Source organism: Rhea pennata, chromosome Z, assembly GCF_028389875.1.
Source record: "Rhea pennata isolate bPtePen1 chromosome Z, bPtePen1.pri, whole genome shotgun sequence".
NCBI lineage: Eukaryota > Metazoa > Chordata > Aves > Rheiformes > Rheidae > Rhea > Rhea pennata.
In genome coordinates, this window is record NC_084702.1 from 17,124,180 (window position 1) to 17,145,000 (window position 20,821).

The 20,821-nt window shown below is 33.9% G+C and overlaps 1 protein-coding gene across 7 annotated transcripts in view; it reads left to right on the forward strand.

The window, feature by feature from the left end:
• The window catches only part of KDM4C (lysine demethylase 4C), a 249,607-nt gene that overhangs the window by 125,571 nt on the left and 103,215 nt on the right, over window positions 1–20,821 (forward strand). For all 7 annotated transcript variants that reach the window (XR_009961144.1, XM_062599330.1, XM_062599325.1 and 4 more), the window contains exons 9-12: window positions 7,089–7,282; window positions 10,993–11,231; window positions 13,269–13,591; window positions 16,335–16,446. Coding sequence is in view for 6 of the 7 variants with exons in the window: in XM_062599330.1 (XP_062455314.1) it covers window positions 7,089–7,282; window positions 10,993–11,231; window positions 13,269–13,591; window positions 16,335–16,446 (868 nt within the window). In the remaining variant the exon portion in view is untranslated. The remainder of the gene's footprint in view (window positions 1–7,088; window positions 7,283–10,992; window positions 11,232–13,268; window positions 13,592–16,334; window positions 16,447–20,821) is intronic.

Here is a 20,821-nt window from a genome sequence, read left to right on the forward strand (position 1 = left end):
TCTTACAGCAAGTATGTATTTATGTTCTTCCCAGAACCCTCTCAAATCTGCAACATATGGAGTTCCAGTCTGAGGCTTTTCACTGGTGGGAATAGAAATAACAATTTTCAAATTTTAACTCAATGTACCATTTTTTTTGAGTCTATCTGAAATATAAAAGGAACATTTCCTGTTACTGCATTTCTTGTTTTACTGACCTCTTACATACAGTATGTTAATGACTATCGCTCTGCCGGAACTCCTAAGCTAAGGAGATGATCCATTTGTTCAGAATTTCCGTACTTGCTCATTGGTGCATTCCCTTTTTGTGCTTAAAAGTAGCATATTCTGCAAGTATGTCCGTGATAGACTGTGGCTGTGTCTCTGGAATTCAGATAATCAGGATGAGGAATCAGATAGTAGTGAGCCTGTGTTATGTAACCCACAAATGCTATTTATTGTTTTTAATGCAATATATTTATATGTATATATATTACTGATAGATGGGGTGTTTGTTTTCTCACTTCAGTAGACATTTTAAAATTGGTTAATTCTATTTTGTTTCCCTTCTGCAAATGGAAATTAATTTCTTTATACTAAATTCTAACGTCACAGGCCAGAATTCTTCTGATTTAAAAGACAGGCATTGTAAGATAATTTAAGGAACAAAAACCGTTCGTCTTCTGGATCTAAGGAAATGAAATCCAAATGTACTCAGCAAAGAAGGATGGGTAGAGAAGGAGATGAAGGACAGAGTGACTGCATTTGACACTCAGGAGAGAGATAAAGACTGGGCAAAGGGTCTCTCTGAGTAGGTATCAGAGATGGCAGGAGAAGTGAATCTTAGCAAAAAAAAGAGAAGAATTTGGGGTAGAGATATGGAGAGAAATCAAAGTGGAGAGAGAAGAATTAATAGCTAATGATTACATCTTTCCTGCGGTAAAAGCAGTGTCGTGAAAGATACCAGTGAAGAGTTTTAGAGTAAATGGAAACACAGGGGTAATGCAGTTGTGGAAACTCTGGTAATTAATTCAAGTTAGATTTTTTTTTTTTTTTTAAAAAAGCAGTAGAGAACTTTAAACAATTGTCTTATGGATTTTTTTTTTCTCATTTTAGTTTTACTCAAACTGGTTGAGTTATTTTTTCATAGGCTTTCAGAAACCAAGTTTCTTCCAAAACTGTTACGAAACATAGCATGTCTAGAAAGATACAAAGAACAGGTGAAGGACTCAAAGCAGAAATGTGCATCTTTTGCATATTCTGATGTTCCTCATTTTCTAGTTCCAGTGTGCTGAAACTTCATTAAATGGTAATTTTACTTTAATTATTTTCTAGTATTAAAGAATGAATTTTCCTACTTTTCATTTGGCAGTGGTATTCAGTTCTCACTGTAATAAACATGACAATATCTATTGCAACAAATCTACTTTTTTGCTTAAAATTACTGGCAAACTGGTGGCAAAACTTGAAAAGTGAGATTGCTGCCCTATGTATCTGTTACTCTGTGATGACAACCTAAACGTAGGGTTCAAGTGCTGCGGAATCACCCAACATGTACATAAAGCCTCTTCTCTCCTCTTACTATCTGTAGATGATATTTTTTCTCCTTTTCTTTACCTGTCTCCAGCAAATTCTGTGATGACATTCACATGTAAACTGATATCTAGCTTCCTTTTTTAATTTTATCAGTTTTCTCATCTGCACCACTTGCTTGATTCAGTGATTTTGGGGTCATAAAAACCAGGAAATAGCATAATTAAGGAGGGTACTACTGATGGGCTAAAGGAAAGAAAGGCTGAGTGGCAGGGCATTTAAAAAATATGGGTTTCTTTATGCTGTTTCCTAGTGTTTCTATTATCATCATTTCAATGATGCTTTAGTGGGAAAATGGCCATATTTTGAAGAGGCATCAGGGATTGATGGAATCAAGTCTACATTTTCATGTTTTTTAATATAAATGTAGTCTTTTTGCAGTGGGATGTATAAGTGGCATTTTGTGTAACTGGAAAATAAACTGGAAATAAGACTCAAGAAAAAAATATATTTTTGGAAATACCCTGTTTAAATATTAGACTCCATTTTAAATATTGAGGAATATTTGAATATTTGCTTGTGCACATATGAATATAAATAACTAATTTATTGGAAATATTTTGCCCTAGTATGTACCTAAAACATCACGGAATATTAAAAAAAAGCTTAAGAGTGCTTTTTATGATTTTTTTTTTTTTTTTTTTTTTGGGGTATGGCGGCTTGTGTCAGAGAACTGAGTGAACTGAGTGTACTTTCTATAACTTTTACTGAACTTGTTTTTTGAAGGTTGCATAGATGAATAAATGATATCAAAAGTTTTGGCCAGTGTCTACAAGTTGCCAGAAGGTCGGTGTGAAAATATATCACTGCCTGATTCTGTAGCAAAGAACAGTTATTGTTACTACAGTTTATTAAATTCTGTCCTTCAAAAAACAGTGCCTATCTAGCACTATTTCTGCAGGTAATTTGGAGGAAATAGGCAGTTCTAGTTTATCAAAATAAGCCTTTACACTTTTAAAAACATGATTCTTTTAGAGTATTGCAGGAAAACTGGATTACAGTAAGTAAAACAGTCTTTTAAAAAGTATCCATAATGTTTTACATGCATCTATCTGGTAAATATATCATTAATCATTATAGACAGTTAGGAAGGTATATCAATGAAAAATGACTAGATCATTTTTAGAAAATCCTTTTAGATGGGGATTTATATAACATACAAAGACTATTACAAGTCTTATGCCTTCCTCACACTTCTAATTTATCTGTTATATATTTTGTAGATATCCATTCTCTATTTCCAAAAAGAGAACTTTTCAAGATTTCTCAGCTGTTATTCTTGTGCATGCTATCACATAGGTGTATAAAGTAAGATTTTACTTGTGGTATGCAACTGCATCATGAGTTAAGTGGCTCTTTTTTCTGAAATTCTTACATGAAGGAGGGACAGTGCAAGGAAAAAAGTAGCCGAAAAAAGAAATGCTCGCCCCCACATAATAGTCAAATTGTAATATAAACTGCATTTTTGTTTTCTTATGTAAGATATGAAACTGTACAGAATGAATACTTTTTATATTCATTTAAAAATCTAATGATTCTTTCTGGTGAAAGAGTTAAATGTTAATGATTAGACAGACCCTTAAGATATATACTTGATTTTTAATATGTAAGATGTTATTTAAGAACAACATCAACAAGATGATGTTTAAATGCATTAAAAGAATGCATTATCTATGCATTCTTAGATAATAGCATAGATGTCAGCAGGTCAAAATGTTGCAGGTAAAAGATTAACTATACTTTTACCTCAGTGAAAGTACGTAGGGAAAAACTCTCACTGTTTTAAGAGATGTCTAAATGTTTATCTAACATGCATAGTTCTAGAAGCTTGGTGTATTCCTTATTTTTGAGAATCACAGCCCAAAATGGGAAGAACTTCACATTTCAATGCAAAATATATGTTCTTTCTTCCCTTCGCAAGTGACATGCTTGAAAAAATTCTTTTGGCCACATACACATCTTTTAGGCAATTTTCTATTACTACAAATATATCTCACATTTAGTTATAGCAATTAAAGTGATTGTAACATTTTTCTTCCAATTCATTGCTGTAAAAGCCTTGCAGCTACTAATAAATGTTATTTGAATTACTTTCCCTAAAGCTGTATTCTTATGCAAGGAAAAATAAAAATAATAATGATGATGATGATGATGAAGATAAGAATAACATTAAAGGATTGTGATGTGGTTCTATTCCCATAAGCATTTTGATTGTCATACTGATCTTTAATTGAAGACTGCTTTTCGACCTAATTGTACTCTGTACAGAAAAGAATTTCAGCCATTGCATAGGCTATGATGTTTATCTGTCCCAACATCAGCTGGTTTTTAGATGCTTTTTATAGATAAAGAGCGTATGTTATCAGTAAATGATAGTTTACCCACATACAGGATTGTGTTATACAGGCAGTAATACCTACCATTCTCTCACTTCTTTTCAATATATTTCAGTCTTCACTGGGATCTTCTAGGCCTATTCATTTTGTCATTTTCCAGGGAGTCTGCCACTGAGAGGGCTGTTGGGTGATGGGGATTCCTCTTACCAGTGGACAGTGATCTGGGACAAATTAAGTTTGTAACTTTGTTGGGGTGGAGTATCATTCTTTTTGTCACTTTGCGAAAGAAGTGACTTTTGATTTTTCTGATTTTACTGATTATTCAGTTGTATTATCTGACAACTTTGTTTATACATTTACTATTAAAAATGTGATCAGTTGCTTCTAAAATTATTGTGATCTGTGAAAATAGTGTGTGAATATTTTAGTAGAATTCCACTGGAATCCAATTTCCAGTAGAAATCTCTCCCCAGAGGCTTCTTCAACAGAATGGCATTATTTTACTTTGGAGTGAGAGGCCTTCTGTAACTCTTTTTCCTCAGAAGCAGGAAGCCATGTAACTGTCAGCTACAAGTCAGTCAAATGGGAAATGAAAGAACAGGAAAAAATATCACCACCACCAATAAGAACAACTCTCCTTCCATGGCATTTATCAAACCAACATATTTTTTCTTGACACATTTTAAGAAATAAAATGCTTTTCAGAATGTATCGGCTTTCATTGTGTGATAAGATATTTTTAAATATTTGCAGCCTTTACTTTCAAATATTTCCAGTTTTTAGACCAGAAGCTTAAGTCTTCTGTATTTTTGAACAAGCAATAATGGCACTGAGTGTATTGTTTCTCCTTTATCTTTCACTCAAAAGTATATGTGTTTGTAATGGTTCAAAAACTTTTAAAAAATTCAAAACTATTACTGGTAACTGTTTGCTCTTAATAAAGCACTTACAGTAGTGCTATTAAAATCCATCATGAAGAATTCAGATTACTGGAAGAAGGAAATTGTATATTTTATTTAGAGAGAGTTTATTCTGAGCCTTCCTTTTTATTGTTCCATCATAGAATGTATTTTTTGTGATGGACTTTCTTCTTTGATACATCAATGATTCCTTAAATAATGGCTCTTTTCTCCACTGCTGGAAGTCATGACGTCTAACTGCAAAGAAAGTTATTGTCAATATTGTTACTTAAATAACCATTTGTCATCAGTGTATAGCAATATGTCTTGAATTTGAAAAGATTTATGTGCAAATGAGGAGAAAATTCAGTGGCATTTATCCTTATGTTACAAATTCTGTTTTTTAGAAAGAAAGATTTTATAATCAGAAGTCTGCGTAACTTCCCACTACCCAGAAGTATCTCAGTTCCTTTTCTGTTGCTGTTCATTGCTACTGATGCTGTTACTGAGCTGTTACTATTCTTTTACTGATGACTCTCTGAATGAGAGGCACCGTTCAGAATAATGTAAACTTTTTTATAGAGTATGTGTATGTGTGTGTATGTATGTACACATATATAGGGTGGTGTTTGAAAAGAGAAAACTATGTGCAGGTAGTTTTTGGTGAAAACTATCATGAAATGCAGATGTATTAATGTTTTCGATAAAATTGCAGCTTCTATTTTTTTTTTACATCCTTGTAAATTTTACATTCTTGCTCCCATTAAATGGCTTTAGTATGGGCTTTATTATAATGTATTGATGCTGACATTTGGATGAGTTACACTAGACTCTTTAGTAGAATGTGAGATTTAACCAAAAGTCAGGTTTTAAACATTCATATTAAATAAAGCGTAGTTTAAAAATAACAAAATTACTGGTTTTTGTGTAGGCTTTATTTATTATAAACTGAAAAATACGAAAGTTTAGATTCTTTTAAAAATATAATTTAAACTTTCCAATATCTTGTGTCAAATTCTGCTATATTGTGCTTATAGCAAAAGCTCTAGCAAAAATCAGGCTGAAGTGTATTTCTGGTATCAATAATAGAGGAGTCAAAAAGTTTTCCGTTCACATTTTTGAATGAGGGTTCTAATCTCAGCTTTGCCTTTACTCTGAAGGATGAGTTGCACAGGGATTTTCCACTCCCAAAGTATATAACTGGGATGGTGACTTCCTTGGTATAGTGCTGTAAGATGCGCTATTGACAACAGTCAGTTATGCTCTAATATTGTAATGTGTGAAATTAAGCTGTACTGTTAATACTGGAGATGGGTAGAGCATACCTTGCTTCCTTTTGTAGCCATGGAGACTCTAGACCATCATAATGCAGAGCTGCCCCTTGTGGCACTCGAAATGTGATAGAACATAATGTAAATTCAGTAATCTTTCCTTCAAATGTTTATTGAATCCAAAAATTAGTATGTCGAACGAAAATACTTCCAAAGACTGAATTGCATTACCTTCTGAAGTAAGAAAACAATGTTTCTGAGAAGTAATGAGTTTAAATAATGAAATAATACATCATTTGTATGCTTAGGTTTCAAAAGTTGGTCAGTCAGTAAAATAATTTTACTTTTGAGTTAGGCCCCACTTGACTTTACGTTGTATTCTGGACTTAAAATTTAATATGCTAAAGCGCTTCTTGCTTGTTTATTTCTCTTTGTAGGAAAATCTGAACAAAATAAAACTGATAGAATTCTTGTATTTATTTCCTAACTGTCAAATGTTTCATTTGAAGAGTTAAAAGTTTAGAACATTAAGAACCTATGAAGACCTCTGGGACAGGTGGATACTGCTCAAGTTCTTTTAAAAACAAGATTGAGATGCACTTAAAATATGTCCGGTCTTTGGTTGCAACACAATATTATGCTTAAAGCTATATTATAAAATAATATAAGCTTTCAAAAAATAATAAAAAAAAAGCTCTCAAGGACAGCTAATAGAGTTAGAAATGCTATAGCTTTTTCTTTGCTCTTAATCTGTAGGAGTTAATCAAACAATGGCATGTCTGTACGTGTGTGGAGTTGTGGAATATCGTATTTGTTCAGATAGTATCTTTTTTTGAACTATCCTTACCCCTAGGAGATGCAAAGACGAGGAGAAATGAGGAAGATTTGGATTAAAGATAGTGCTGTTTTTCACATGTAGGATTTTTATTTTCCATTTTTTTAAATTGCAGACTGTAGCCTTTTTTTTTTTATATAATTTGTCACTTACAAATGTCTACTTTCTCTTGCAGTGCACTTGCAGGAGAGACATGGTGACAATATCCATGGATGTCTTTGTAAGGAAGTTTCAACCAGACAGATACCAGCTGTGGAAACAAGGGAAGGATTTATACACCATTGATCATACAAAACCAACTCCTGAATCAACGCCTGAAGTAAAGGCCTGGCTGCAGCGAAAAAAGAAAATAAAAGATGAGCCTAAGTGGTACTTACGCTTCTTTATCTTCCACTTAGTTGTCTAAAACATGATGTCAATTCTTTTCATTTTTGTGCCCCTTTTTCTGATGTTCCATTTGAATTCATTTACTTCAGATAAAATTTATTTTTCTATTTTCTTCCGTAATGTGCATTCAAGCAAGTCCTTTTTCAGAGTGACTGTGAAAAACTCATTCAACTTACAAGCAACATGCATAGCTGAAGTTGATGCATACAGAGAGCATGAAAATACTTTCCAGTGTGGTAATAAGGATCTTCCTTTTGTAAAGATACATTCCGTTTAAATTTTCAAGGTACAGATGGTTGTCTTTGTTTCTAGCGACATCTGCAACCAAAAGACAAGAGAGAAGTCCCCTGCAAATTGGGCTGAAGGTTATTATTAAATTGGAAAAACATGACATGAAATTGTGGCAGTTGTGTGGAGTCTCTAGCAATAGTCTTAGCCTTCATTACCTTTTAGCTCCAAGGTCTTATTACTGCCTATTTGGCAGACTCTCACAGAGCAGCTGCCAAAACCTCTTTGTCTACCACAGGTCAGTTACAGATCAAAATTTGGTGTAAGGAAAATCTTAATCTTAAAATTGTTGATCCTGACATTCAAACAAAATTAGGAAAAATGTTTTTTTGTCTCTGATGCTATCAAAATTGTGGCTTACTCCATAACTGGATCCACTTTCATAGTCTGAATCTTTTTTCTTTTTTTTGCATTACATAAGCATTTTCTGAATATTAATGCTTTCCTCTTTTACTGTTATTTAATGGGACCTTTACTGATTGCATTTTTGATTATCTATTAAGAATCAAGCTTGACCCAAGGATCTAGCTTAACCTTGGGTTTTAGGTAGAGGTGAACAGTTTTTTTGGTATCTAGTTACTGCAGGGTGCAGTTTGCTAGAATCAGTACATACTTTTTTTTAAAGAAGTTTTTTCATTTTCAAGTTATTTTATAATATATTAGCCATATTAGCCAGCTTAAACTGGGAATTTTCTCATTGTCTTTATAAACAAATGTATTTTTTGTGGAAAGTGATAGGAAAGTGAACTGGGAGAGCAAATAAAGAAGTATTGTTGAATAGTATCAGTTCTTGCGGATAACCAGTCAAGAAACTGAAAAGCCTGTTTGTTAGTCTTCAGAAAAATACAGGTGACATTCCTGTAGCATGACACCAACTTGGACCAATGAATTTTGGTTTATAGTGAGCTGTCTGGGCCATCCTTGCAGCCCCAGCTTTCAGTCTTCTACTGGGCATAGGCTTCCTCTTTTGTCTGATTACTCTGCTTCTTAGGCTTATACTGTGCTTCAAAAAAGAGGCGTTTTGGACCTACCTAGTGCTATGACAACACCAGAACAAATACATGTGTTTTGGTCTTAGGTTATGTTTCCTATTCCATTCAGTTGGCTGAAATAAATTCAGTGGATTATAGACTGCTGCCTCTTTCGGTTTGGATCCTGGAATGGTATTTCTTTTTATTCTTGTTGTACTATTTTTCTAATTTTAAGATAGACAGTTTAACATGGAGGTAGTTCCCTAGAATGAAGCAGCAGACATTCAGGATGATATTGGGATTCCTGTTCTAGAATAGATGATAGCAAAGTGGTAGGTGGTAACAAAGTGAAGTTAATGCCCTATACCTGGTCATCACAAATTCTGAACAGATCCTACCAGATGTTGCAAAAGCAACTGATTGCAGGGTCAGTTTCAAGTCACAGAAAAGAGGGGAAGTGAATCTTCAAAAAGAAAGGGGGATTGATCTCACTTTGAAAATGATCTTGAAGCTTTTAGAAATTATAAGAATTTTTCAGTTACAACTTCTGTACTTTCTTTTGTTGCCTATTATTTCATAAGACATGCACTGAAGAAAAAGTTTACTACTTTTGAAGTAACAAAACTTGACTGGCAAAGACCGTTCTTTAGTTTCTGAAACTTTCAAAAGAAGGGCTTTGTATTAGTGGATTTTCTTTGAAGTATGGCCTAAACATGTTGCTTCCCAACTTGATGGATCTCCTTCTTCCTCTGTTGTCCCTCTAAGAACCTCCTATTAATTTTGTTGAAACATCTGTGTTTAAAAAATCAACCTCCCCCAAAGTGTTTCATGATTGACCCACTTGAATATTCTGTATATGTATAATACTAACCTAGACACATACAGAGAGAGTAGTTTTATTGTTTAGTTGTCTGAATGCCATTTTGCCCTGCAATAAGTTTCACTCTATGGACTGTACAACATAACTGCCTGGGTTTACGGTTGGACCAGCAGTGATTCATTTAATACAGCTCTTTTAATTAAAAGCTAAGCCTTTATAATAATTATATTAAAAGTTTTATCATAGGAACACATGGACTGATTTTATGCACTTAACTAAACTAGTAAGCACATTCTCATCCTGTTTAATTCTTAATTTGGCTTTCATTCAATGATGGTAACAATGCATGACACAAAGGGAGAATAGTATTCCTTCTACTGTAATGTATTGACTGAAAATGTGATAATTTTGGTTATGGAAATAGGATGAGTTCCAACCAAGTAAAACCAGATATATCAGCTGTGGGAGTCTTCATAAATATAGGGACAGAGAGAGCTTTAATTCTGGTATTTATGGTTTAGACATTTTGCTATAATATGACGGATAATGACTACATTATAAATAAACAATATTAATATAGGCAATTATATTACAATGTGAATTGATGGGCATGGTTCCTTTGTCAGCAATTTTCCCAGAAATTATTGTTTTGTAGTGAGGATGTTGAAAGATATATACTGGTGGACAAAGGACAAAGTGGAAGGAATTATAAAACATTTCTCTGGAGACATCTAAAGGCTGAGATGCAAGGCCCTTTGTGAACTCCTGGTGTTCCTGCCATTGGTGGGCATTTATCACTGGTGTGTCTCTCTCGGAACCTGACGCACGGTGAAGTAGCAGATAAAATCATCTCCTCCTACTGAACCAAATTGTTGAATTTGAAAACAGACTTCAATCTCCTGTTACTTTTATTTTGAGCATTTAAATCCACTTTTTGGCAGGAGCTTTCAACTGGTTTGCTTCAGTACTGTGCTTCTTCAACATCCTGCTTTTGCTTCTGAAAAAGTAGCAAAAACTTATCCTGAAGACTTTGTTTCAACTTCATTTTTAAACAGAATTGCAAGATACATTGCTTAATATAATAACTATTTAAATGTTTGAGGATAAAGAATTTTCCTCTGTTCAGATTCTTGTCCGTAGTGTTAAAATGAGTATAAAACCCTCAAAAATATCAAACCAAACTTGCTTTTACAAGGGTATTCAGACTGATGTCTTATTAGTTTTGGGGTTTTGTGCTATCACCCAATTTTAGTGCACCTGAGAATATTTTGTCTTCATTACATTTTTTTAAGGGTTAGTCTTTTTCAGGTACAGAAGAATTGTTCATCAAAAATGGAGTTTGGTTGCTCTTTAAGTAATAGTTACTTAAGGTTATTTTACTTTTATAGTTTAATAACTTTTGCCGTAGAATGGCGATAAAAGATTAGAAGGTTAAACCCAATCAATTGTTAATCTATCACTTAATAAATTGTAAACACTATCTCAGCACAAAAAGATGAAAAATTGTCATTTTTCTACCACTTTAAGCAGGTGAAAAGGACATATATATTGGTAAACGTTTTATCTTATCCAAGACAGACATTCTACATTGACAGCAATATCTCTTATAACAGCTTCCAGCACACCAGATCTCGATCTAAAAAGCTTAAAGCTCCAGAGGATGAGAGAATATCTGCTATAGTAGCTGGTGCAGAAATCATAGCAACAGAAGCAGCCACTGATGACTTCAAGGTCAATGAAAAACCAGGAGAAAAAGTGAGACTGGTAAATACACAGGAGCCTTCTGGGGAAGAAGAAAACAATAATGGAATGCAGCTGGATCAACATTTATTGGATAATATTAAGGTCTCAGGTGAGATAAGGACTGATTGTGTTTCACATGTAAGTTGTAGACTGTTGATATTCTAATGCCACAAATCAGTGGATGTTAAAGATATTATTATTTGAAGTAGCATACTAAAAATACTTATTTATAAAGTTATGCAGAGAAGATTGATACATTGTAGGGGTGAGAGAATGACCAAGTTATTTTGGACTGAGAGTAACATCACCTAGTCTGTTCTGTTCAGGTGTTTTTTAAAGGGGCAAAAAGAACTATCCTTATTACATTTCTTCAATACCTTGTACTGAAGAATTTTTATAGAAAATTGTATGGACTGTCCTGACACTGAAACAAACAGTATAAAACATGTATGTGTGAAATATGCTGTATGTCTTTACAGCATTAGGGAAACTTTGTACTAGGAAACTACATATAAGGAAACTGTGTTTTCCTTCTACACAAAAATATTCACTTTTGAAACTCCAGAGTTTTCTTACTTCCGTTTCCCTTGTATTGTTTGATAATGCAAGTTACACAGGGCTTGTGAAGTCTTAGAAGGTTCTTTTCTCCCCACACCTATTTTATAACAATGTAGTTTGCGTGTTCTGGAGCTTATCTCTTGTGTTAAATTTGATTTTCATTGTAGTTCAGGTTCAGTTCACATTCCTGTTCAGAAAGGCAAAATGCAGCCTTATCTTCAAGTTTGTATAAAGTTATGTTGGTTTCATACTGATACTGAAAACGTGCAGGTACATATGGATAGTGTTTCTGTGATTGCAATTATTAATGTTAATAGAGATGGCAAGCACCAGCACTGAGCAGCGTTAAAGACAACAAAGGGAGTAGTATTCTGAGATGGATGCTTGGAAACTGCTACTTAAAAATTAGTTTGTGCTCTTTGAATCAAAGCCGTTCCAGGTGTCGTTGAGTGTTCTTTTTCAAAAATGTTCTAATCCCTTACAACTTTTTCTGACTTTAATAGAAGTTTGAGGAGTTCATGAACACTTGGAAACTATCATTTAGTTACCATTCTATGCTCATTGCCAAGAGAAGAGTGGAGGAGAGTCCTTTTCCTTTGTGCTGCTGAAGGATGGTCCCCTGGACCTTTTGTGGGAAGAAAGAGCTTTTGGATGTGATTATGGGAATTCCCATGCTCACATTTGAGCTTTATTACCACTGGCTAGTACATCCTTGGTGTTCAGACAAGGCAATATTCTTCATACTCAGAGATTATGTTTCAGTTTTGGATGGGCTTTATATGACTGAATTTTATAATCAGAAATGGAATTTCCAGAAAAGTTAATTCGCATAATCATTGTAAGAGGAAAAAAAGGGGGAAAAAGGGGACTTTTCAGATGCTATTTCTTGGATATGACATATTTAAATACATTGTGGATGTGACATAGAGTTCCTGGGTTTTTTTGAAAGTGTGGTTTGAGTGAACTTTCCAACCCACTGTTGTCTCTGTTCTATGGAAACACCAGCAGATTAAGAATTCTGATGTAAAATACACACAAATTCACTCTTCATCATCTTTGAAGTACAAAAATACGCTATTTGCTTTTAAATTTTAGGTTGCTATTGTTTTCAAAATACTCTTGCTACCTATTTTAAATCTATTTTCCTAATTATAAACCATTTACCTTTTATTTACAGTTTTCCAAACAGACATAGCAGGTATAAATACAGAGCATGAAGTTCAATATAACAACCTTTTGTATTACTTTTTTCTCCAACTAGTTAAAGTGCTTGTAGGCCGTAAAACAAACAAGCTACATTGATTATTTTGAATGACATAAAAATAGTCCCACAGTTCAAATAAAAACTACCAATTAAAAAGAATAAAACTATATTTCACACTCCAAACTCAAAAAGATTATTTATATTTATTTTGATCAAACTTATGCTACAAATTTGTGTATGTTTTCCTACTACTAGTACTTCTGCTTTCCTCAATGATTTCTAAATGAAGAACTAAGCTTTGAATTTCAGTAATGCAGATTGTTGTGAAATTAAATATAGTAATATAAAGTGATATTTATTAACAAAAATATTCTTGATCTATAGGAAATGTCTGTTCAGACTCATTTGCCAGCCCTGTTCCAGTAACAGAGAAAAAAAATATCAAAGATGAGGCCAAGACAGATTCTAGTCATCCTCCACTTATATTTGAAGACTCTGTGCCCATCCTGCCCACTCCTCATAGATGCAGAAAAGAAGAATATTTGAAATCTGAGGGACATATTTCTGAAGCAGAGAGCCCAGAGAAAGCGGAAAGCATCTCTACAGTGGATGATGTCAGCGACTTAGAAAGCAGTGAAAGTAGCTTGGAAAATGGAGAAACACCTTTTATAAAAAAGGATGAAGATGATTGCACGGAAACACCCAGTGTATGTGAAACAAATTACATGATTATATTAATATATTCCTGATTTAATGAAATGTGAATGAACATGTTTCTAACAAGACCTGATACAGTCCATATTAAAGTACTTAAGAAAATACATAACTTTAATCAAATGCTAATTTGAATATGCTCTGAAGTGTTCAAGTGAGAATACATACTACAAAATTAGATTTTTTTTTGCGGCTTGCTTGTTGACATATTTTCATTCTGATTTTAGCTGTCTAGTAATCTCACATTATACCTGTAAATCCAAACTGTCAGTGACTATAGTTGAGCTGCTCCCATTTTCTCTGCCTGCCAGTATGATGAAAGCTAGCAGCTTTAAGTGCTGCTACTAACATGAAATAAAAATTATTAGAGATAAATACTGTATTTGGTGCCAAGTTTCAAAACAATGTTTCAAAAAATGCGATTTTGGTCCAGTCTTAAGGAGAGTCAACAGTATAACAGTAAGGAAGCATATGGTGATTTGTTTTTGGTCTAGTGCTTTTTTCGAGTTAAGAAGTGGATGGGGCAAAGTTGAGGATCATCTCTGCATCAGATTTATGGAAAATCTGTTTTCATTCCATTACATCATCTGACATAGCTTTTTCCTCCAGTTCTCTTTGATCTCAGCCAAGTATTCACTTGAGGGTATGTCTTTATCTATAGAAGTCATTTGGACATTCTTTCCTTGCTTTAGTCGAAGTCAGCAAACCAATACATAGTATTGAAGTTGTTAGAGTAAGTGAATCCTCAAGGAACGGCTAGGGTAGGATAATGCAGGTAGTATGATTTCAGGGTCTGAACTTTACTATTCTTTTTGATGTTAAAAAAAACTCATGGAGCGTGTATAGGTTATACACAGGATGTTGAGAAACAGAATGGTGTGGTATCTGAGACTCCTTATATATGATAAGCAATTGATTTACTTTGTGGTTTTCCCCCCATATCACTGTCATTCGGAGTTTAGAAAGTGGCTCTTTTAGAAATTGGACAGTTTGTTTTAGTTCTTGAAGTCTGGCTATCTTCAAGCTGAATGTTATGTATTTTAGGGCATTTGGGGAAGAAAAGAATTTCCTAGGCTCCCAATCTCAGCTATTAGTCCTAGATGAGGACTCTGATTTCTTATCATTACACCCTCCTGGTCCATTTTTACTTCCAAAGGAAAAGTATTTCCTCAAGTATTAGTACTCTTTTGCAAATGAAGTCAGTGGATTTTTGCTTCTCAGCATCAATTAGTGACTAAGTTGTACTTCTAGCTATGGAGAATTGTTTGGGCTGCTCTTCCAAATACCACTTGAACAAAACAGAATTTAGGCTCTGTAAATTTGGGAAGGTCTTGAGTAAGATCCCCTCAAATCATTTGTGTTTGAAAAAGCTTACATATAGTTTTGATTCAGGGCTTCTTTGGAATGATGACCCTGGAAAAATGAAGTGCTCTAAAACAGATTGAATGAATGGAGAAATCAGATTATGGTTGGTTGTACACTTGAGGGAATTTTTGCTCTCCCTATTGATAATGATATTTGTAATTTGCAGTTTGAGTACAGTGGAAGTCTTACCAGACTTCCTGGTCCCTTGTGCACAATTACATGGACTAAGATGAGTCCTTCTCCAGAGGTATTTCTCTACAGTATTAAAGACGAAAGAGAATGGAAGAAAGGCAAAGTCGTTCAAAATCGAGAAGATTGTGCAATAATACAAGTTGGCTGTTGTGCAGCATGATGTCTTCTGATTGCTTCTCTTCGACTAAAAATAGCTTTCAAAAATTCTATAGTACAGAAATATTTTTATGGTAGCTTATATGGACTGTAGGTTTCACATGTTGCTTTCAAACATGGGCACACTTGAAGACGAGCCTTTGATGTCTTAACATGTGTGTTTTGTAGTGGGTGGGAATCTGTGATACTCTTTCTTGTCTGATTTTGCAATCAGATTCCTGCTAGTCCTCCAGTTCCTCCAAAACCTGCTGAAAGTTTTGACTGCAAGTTTCCTGACCTCAGAGATGTACTCTCTTCTTTTGGCAAAATCTAGAAATTGTTTCTGGTGCTGGTTCTTGAGAAATAATCTGATGGGATCTGATCTTTCCCTTTTAAAGAAATATGAACTATGATGTTAGCAGTAATTGCTTGTAATTTCCAGATTGAGAACATTATGGTTGCACCGAAAAATAAAATTTCATACTTTTCAACAGAAAAGTATTCTTGCATTGTTGATGATTGCATTCATCAACAAGGAACTATGTCAAAATAGTTGTGGCAATCTTACACTGAGAATATAAATACATGTTAATTTTCTGCTGTTGTTAATAATCTAATGTAGTATTTATTTAAGTGTTAATATTTGATTTTATTTTTCTATAAGAGCAAAGATATTTAAGTAATAGAATTTAACCATTTGTTCCTACATAACCCTTCCCTAAATTCATTGCTTCTTCCTTATTCCCAGGAAAAAAAAAAAAAAAAGAAAGAAAGAAATTGCTTCATACTCCTCTCCGTATAATATTATTCCACTGTGTGGATTTAATTTAATTTTTTTTTCAGAAGGTAAATGAATCATTGTCCTAACTGCTGGATTAACACAACAGAAAACATTATTGGTGAAGGAGAGGTACTTTGAGTACCATAATAGCACCTATCTAATAAAATCAACATCTTTGCTCATTATTGAAGCAAAGCTTCTATTCATCAATATTAACTTTACAGAGCAGCAAACTAAATTGGTTTTGTTTTTTTCCTTTATAGTCAGCAGAAATTGATAGAAAGAAAGCATCTAAGAGTTGGCGTCATCCACTAAGTAAACCCCCAGCTAGATCTCCAATGACTTTGGTTAAACAGCAAGCAACTAGTGATGAAGGTGAGTGTAATGTTTAATAAATCTATCTGATTATTTTGGTCTGTCTATGTGGTACCAAACATTTGCGAAAACAACTGGGATGAAATAAATTCTTTCTGTGTGTGAAATGTAAACAATGTAGTAAAATTGCATTGAAAAGCTGTCAGTGTGGTCTCTCAGTCTACAGATCCTGTACTTTTTCTCTATTTTTACTCAAGTTCCAAACAATAGTAAGTCATACAAACTGCTTTACGTATTCACAAATCAAATCAGCCTTGTTCAGACTTATTATAATTACAGTTATAAATACTATATATTCAAATTCACAGAAGTTGTATTTAAGAGCAAGTTTTTCATTATGTATCCATGCTAAAAATGCCATAAAAATCCTTTAAATAGAGATCTTAGGTCAAAGCTCTGGTCCTCTATATTGCTTTAAAATTATTTTTTCCTTTCTGTGTTTTTGATCGACTTTAGACATTTGGGAAATGGTTCTCTTAAGATAACTGTAGTTCTTGTTCATGAAAAAGGCTACTGACTTCTCAGCACTATTCAAACTTTACAAAGAATTGTTATTTTTTAGTTTCAGGTGGAAAGAGTGAACTTCTGTTTCCCTGTAGGTTTTGTAAAACAGTTTTACTATATTGGTTTAAAATAGAATAAATTAAAAGATATTTTGAGCATATTCCATCTATGTTTGTCATACCTCTAGATATGGTATTAACTGTGTCTAAGTACTAATGTACAAGATGTTAAAACTAAGGGCTACACTTCCACCAATCACAAAAAGAGCTGGAAAAACATGATTCTGTTTTTTGGACCTAACGAAAATAACCTTTGCCTGTTTGAAAGCATCCAAATGACTCTCTGTTTCCCCAGCTGCACAATTCTTCAGGAATTTTAATATAGCAGTTTTCTGCTTGCTCTCATGTGGAAAAAAACAACTGAAAGCAAGGTAGAAGACCTGGCTAAGACTGAGTTTCTAATATGACATTTAAATGTTTTAAGTAGTTGAACTTTTCTTTATTCAATGCTGAGTGATGACCACCAAATTCCATTTTTAACTTAATTACTGAAATAAGCCTAATGTTTGTTAATAATTTTGAGCAAGTTGGACCATATCTTCACTGTGGATCACAGGTATGCATATACTACTGTCATATACTATATGATAGCTCCAAGTACTTTAAGTAATAAAGTGAAGTAGAATTTTAAAGAAGAAACAAAAGCTTGCCTGGTAATAATGATGATGAACCATAGTGATGTACAGAACAGAATCCAGTGGACAGCAAATAAATAAATAAATACATAATTCTGCAATAATAAAAATCAGTGCTCTGTAACTAGATAGCACAGTGATTGATAAAGTTGAAATACTACTCAAAGCTTCTCAGACCAACTTTATTAAGGGTATTAACTGAGTGCTTTAACTCTAGAGAGCCACCATCTTGTGTGGACAGACTGCAAAAGGTAAGCAGTTTACCCAATAAAGGGATTTGCTGTTCTGGAAGAAATAGAAAAAGTAAATCAGCTTTACCCAGCAATCACATATACAGCCAGCTGAATTTGATGAATAAAGCTACTTTATTCTATCAGATGTAGCTTGTAAAGCTTATTGAACTGTGCATTGAACTATCCATCAAATGGAAACAAATACCTGCCTTTGTTCATATTACCTCAACAATGTAGTTTTGTAACTCACAGATCTTTCAGGTGCCGTTCTCCAAAATCTCTTCAGCTCTCAGAACTGAAGATTCATTCTCACACTCCCTTAACCATTTTGATTCTCTATGTAATGCAGAATGCAGCTAATATCCTCTGTGGCCGCAGGCCTGGTTGCAGGCCTTGCTATGCGCTTCAGTGTTTGTGTGCAGTTTGTACCTGGGTATTTGTATTGTGCTCCTGTTTTATACTTTTAAGTGGTATAGGAGCCTTGTTGAGCATTGTGATTTTACTGTTTCTCAATTATTATGTCTAGTGAAAAATGGTTGTTTCTTACAGCTGCCCGAATAGACTTCCCTGACTTCAAAGAGAGACAGCTTGCATATTAATTGCCTAAATTTTTTTTTTTTGCAACTAAGCAATATTTTGCTTTCGGTTAGCACCAATTTAAGCACTATTGAACTGCATGCTGTAATTATAACTAGTCCCTTGGCCAGACATCTCCAACTTTTTTCAAAGCCTAAACTCATTTCTTCTTTCTTACTATTGTGAAAAGGCCATAATCTCCCTCTCTTTTTTTCATCTGAGCCTTAGAGCAATATATCAATTGGCTGTTAAGCATCTTTCTGAAAATTAGGGACAGCTTAGGTCTGTGTTCCTTATCTCGTACAGATACGTTTGGATAACTTGTGGGGCTAGACAGAATACATTTCAGAAAGAGTTATGGTAATTTACATAAAAAGAATGATATTAATATTAAGAGTCATGTAGCAAAGTGGTTACGGATTAAAACGTGGTATGTTGGAGTGAAATTGCTCTTTTTTAATGAGTGATTATATTTTTTGTAGCTGCTGATTTTTTTTTAACATTGGCTGTGGTTAAGACATAGGGTAAATTTCCTATTTTAGCATGGACTGTCCATGATATAATCTGGCCAGATGATGATGCGATGACAAAGGCTTGTCAACCTCAAGGATTCTGTTCTTCTTTTGCAGTCCTATCCAGTAATTTGTCAGCTTCCAGGCATCTTAATAGGACCCTAGTGTCTGAAAGACTTAAAATACAGTAATTTCAGTGTGAATCTCTGTTCTGTAATTCTGTGATCTTCATTTTACGTGCAAGTAGCAGCATCCCAGCAACGAGTCAGATATCAGTACATGTGTGCCAGTCTTTTCTATGTGCATGATAATTGTTCCTCTTGTGGATGAAGATATTTTTTGGTTAGGATAGAAAAGGCAGTTGTTTCAGAATGATGACAAATAGCTCTTAAGCTTGTATCTACTGATTGAAAGAAGAAATAAAGATTTTTTTTGGAAATGGCAGTTACTGCTGTTTCCTACCTGAAAAGTTGGAACTTTGATGTTACTTTTGTCCATCTACTTTTCTCTATGATATAATTTACTAGCATGCTTTTTGAGACCATCAGAAGAAAAACCACAGATTTTGCTGAATGGGATGTTTATACCCAGGAGAGAGATTAAAGAATGGGACTGAGGGAAGGGGTGTTTCCTCCAGCAAGCTATTTAGCTTTCTTGTCCATCCTGACATGCAAGTCAGAGATCTGTGGTTGCCAGTTAAAGGAGATATTTCTGAGCATGTTCCAGGAAGTTTGTTGTCAGGTATCAGGGGAGCAACAGTCAGTATCACTTTACTAATGATTATATTCCGCTTTATGACTGTGTTTCATCCATGTTCTGGATTTACCAAATAAAGTAATTCAACATGTATACTTACATAGTTCCTGTTCTCTGTCTTTTCCTATAAACAGGTTGCTAGTTTTGGTTAGGAGAGTATAGTCTCTTGGTACCATAACTTTTGAGTTTACCTGTCCTTTAAAGAGGTGAAAGTATGTATTGGATAGATTATCTCCTCCCTCCACACACAGATAATAAATATAAATAAAATGAAAGATGATGATGATGATGATACAGGGTAGTCGAATTTGAAAATTCTTTTTTAAAAGCAAACATCTTTATAGTTCATCCATAATTCATATCACTTTTTACTAGTTGCATAATCTGTTTGTAGCTGTTTCTAATGCAGATAATTTATATTCAAATTAGTATGTTTGAACTCCTTGAGATACTAGGGTTCCATTAAGAAGTTCCTGAAAATACTGAGCCGTTTAATAATAAGAAGACAGCCTTGTTTGACACTATCAGCTATTTCAGAATTATAATTTTGCAAATAAAATATTATTATATTTAACAGCATACTTGAATCTTAGTGAAGATTTTTTTTAAGTCTCTGCTTGGATGTATCTGACCCTTTACTCTCCCTTATTATACTAGTAGGGTAGAGTTAATGCCTAAGTGAATAACAGCAATAATGAATACAGGGAACAGTGGAATCGAACCCAGAAAATACAACTGTCTTCCAGTTTAGAAAAATAAGTGCAGCAATACAGCATGAGCTGTGTGTCACACTCAAAATATTAATAGTTTTACATAATGAATTCTGAGCATATGAGCTGATATTATTCTTTTGTATTTAATGCAGTTATATTTCTGCTCACTGAAGCAACAAAAAAAGCAAATTCAGCAGAAGAGCAAGTATACTGACTTTGGATGCACATTGATTGGTCCCAGAGATTTCTTTCTAGCAGTGTTTGGGTGTGCAACATTAGCAATCGCTTTTAGATCCAAAGTGACAAAATTTTACATTGCTCTAAATGCTATGATAGTAGTCTAAAGATTGAGTTCAGAAGCGGGACTTTCTTTGTACACAGTTTTTA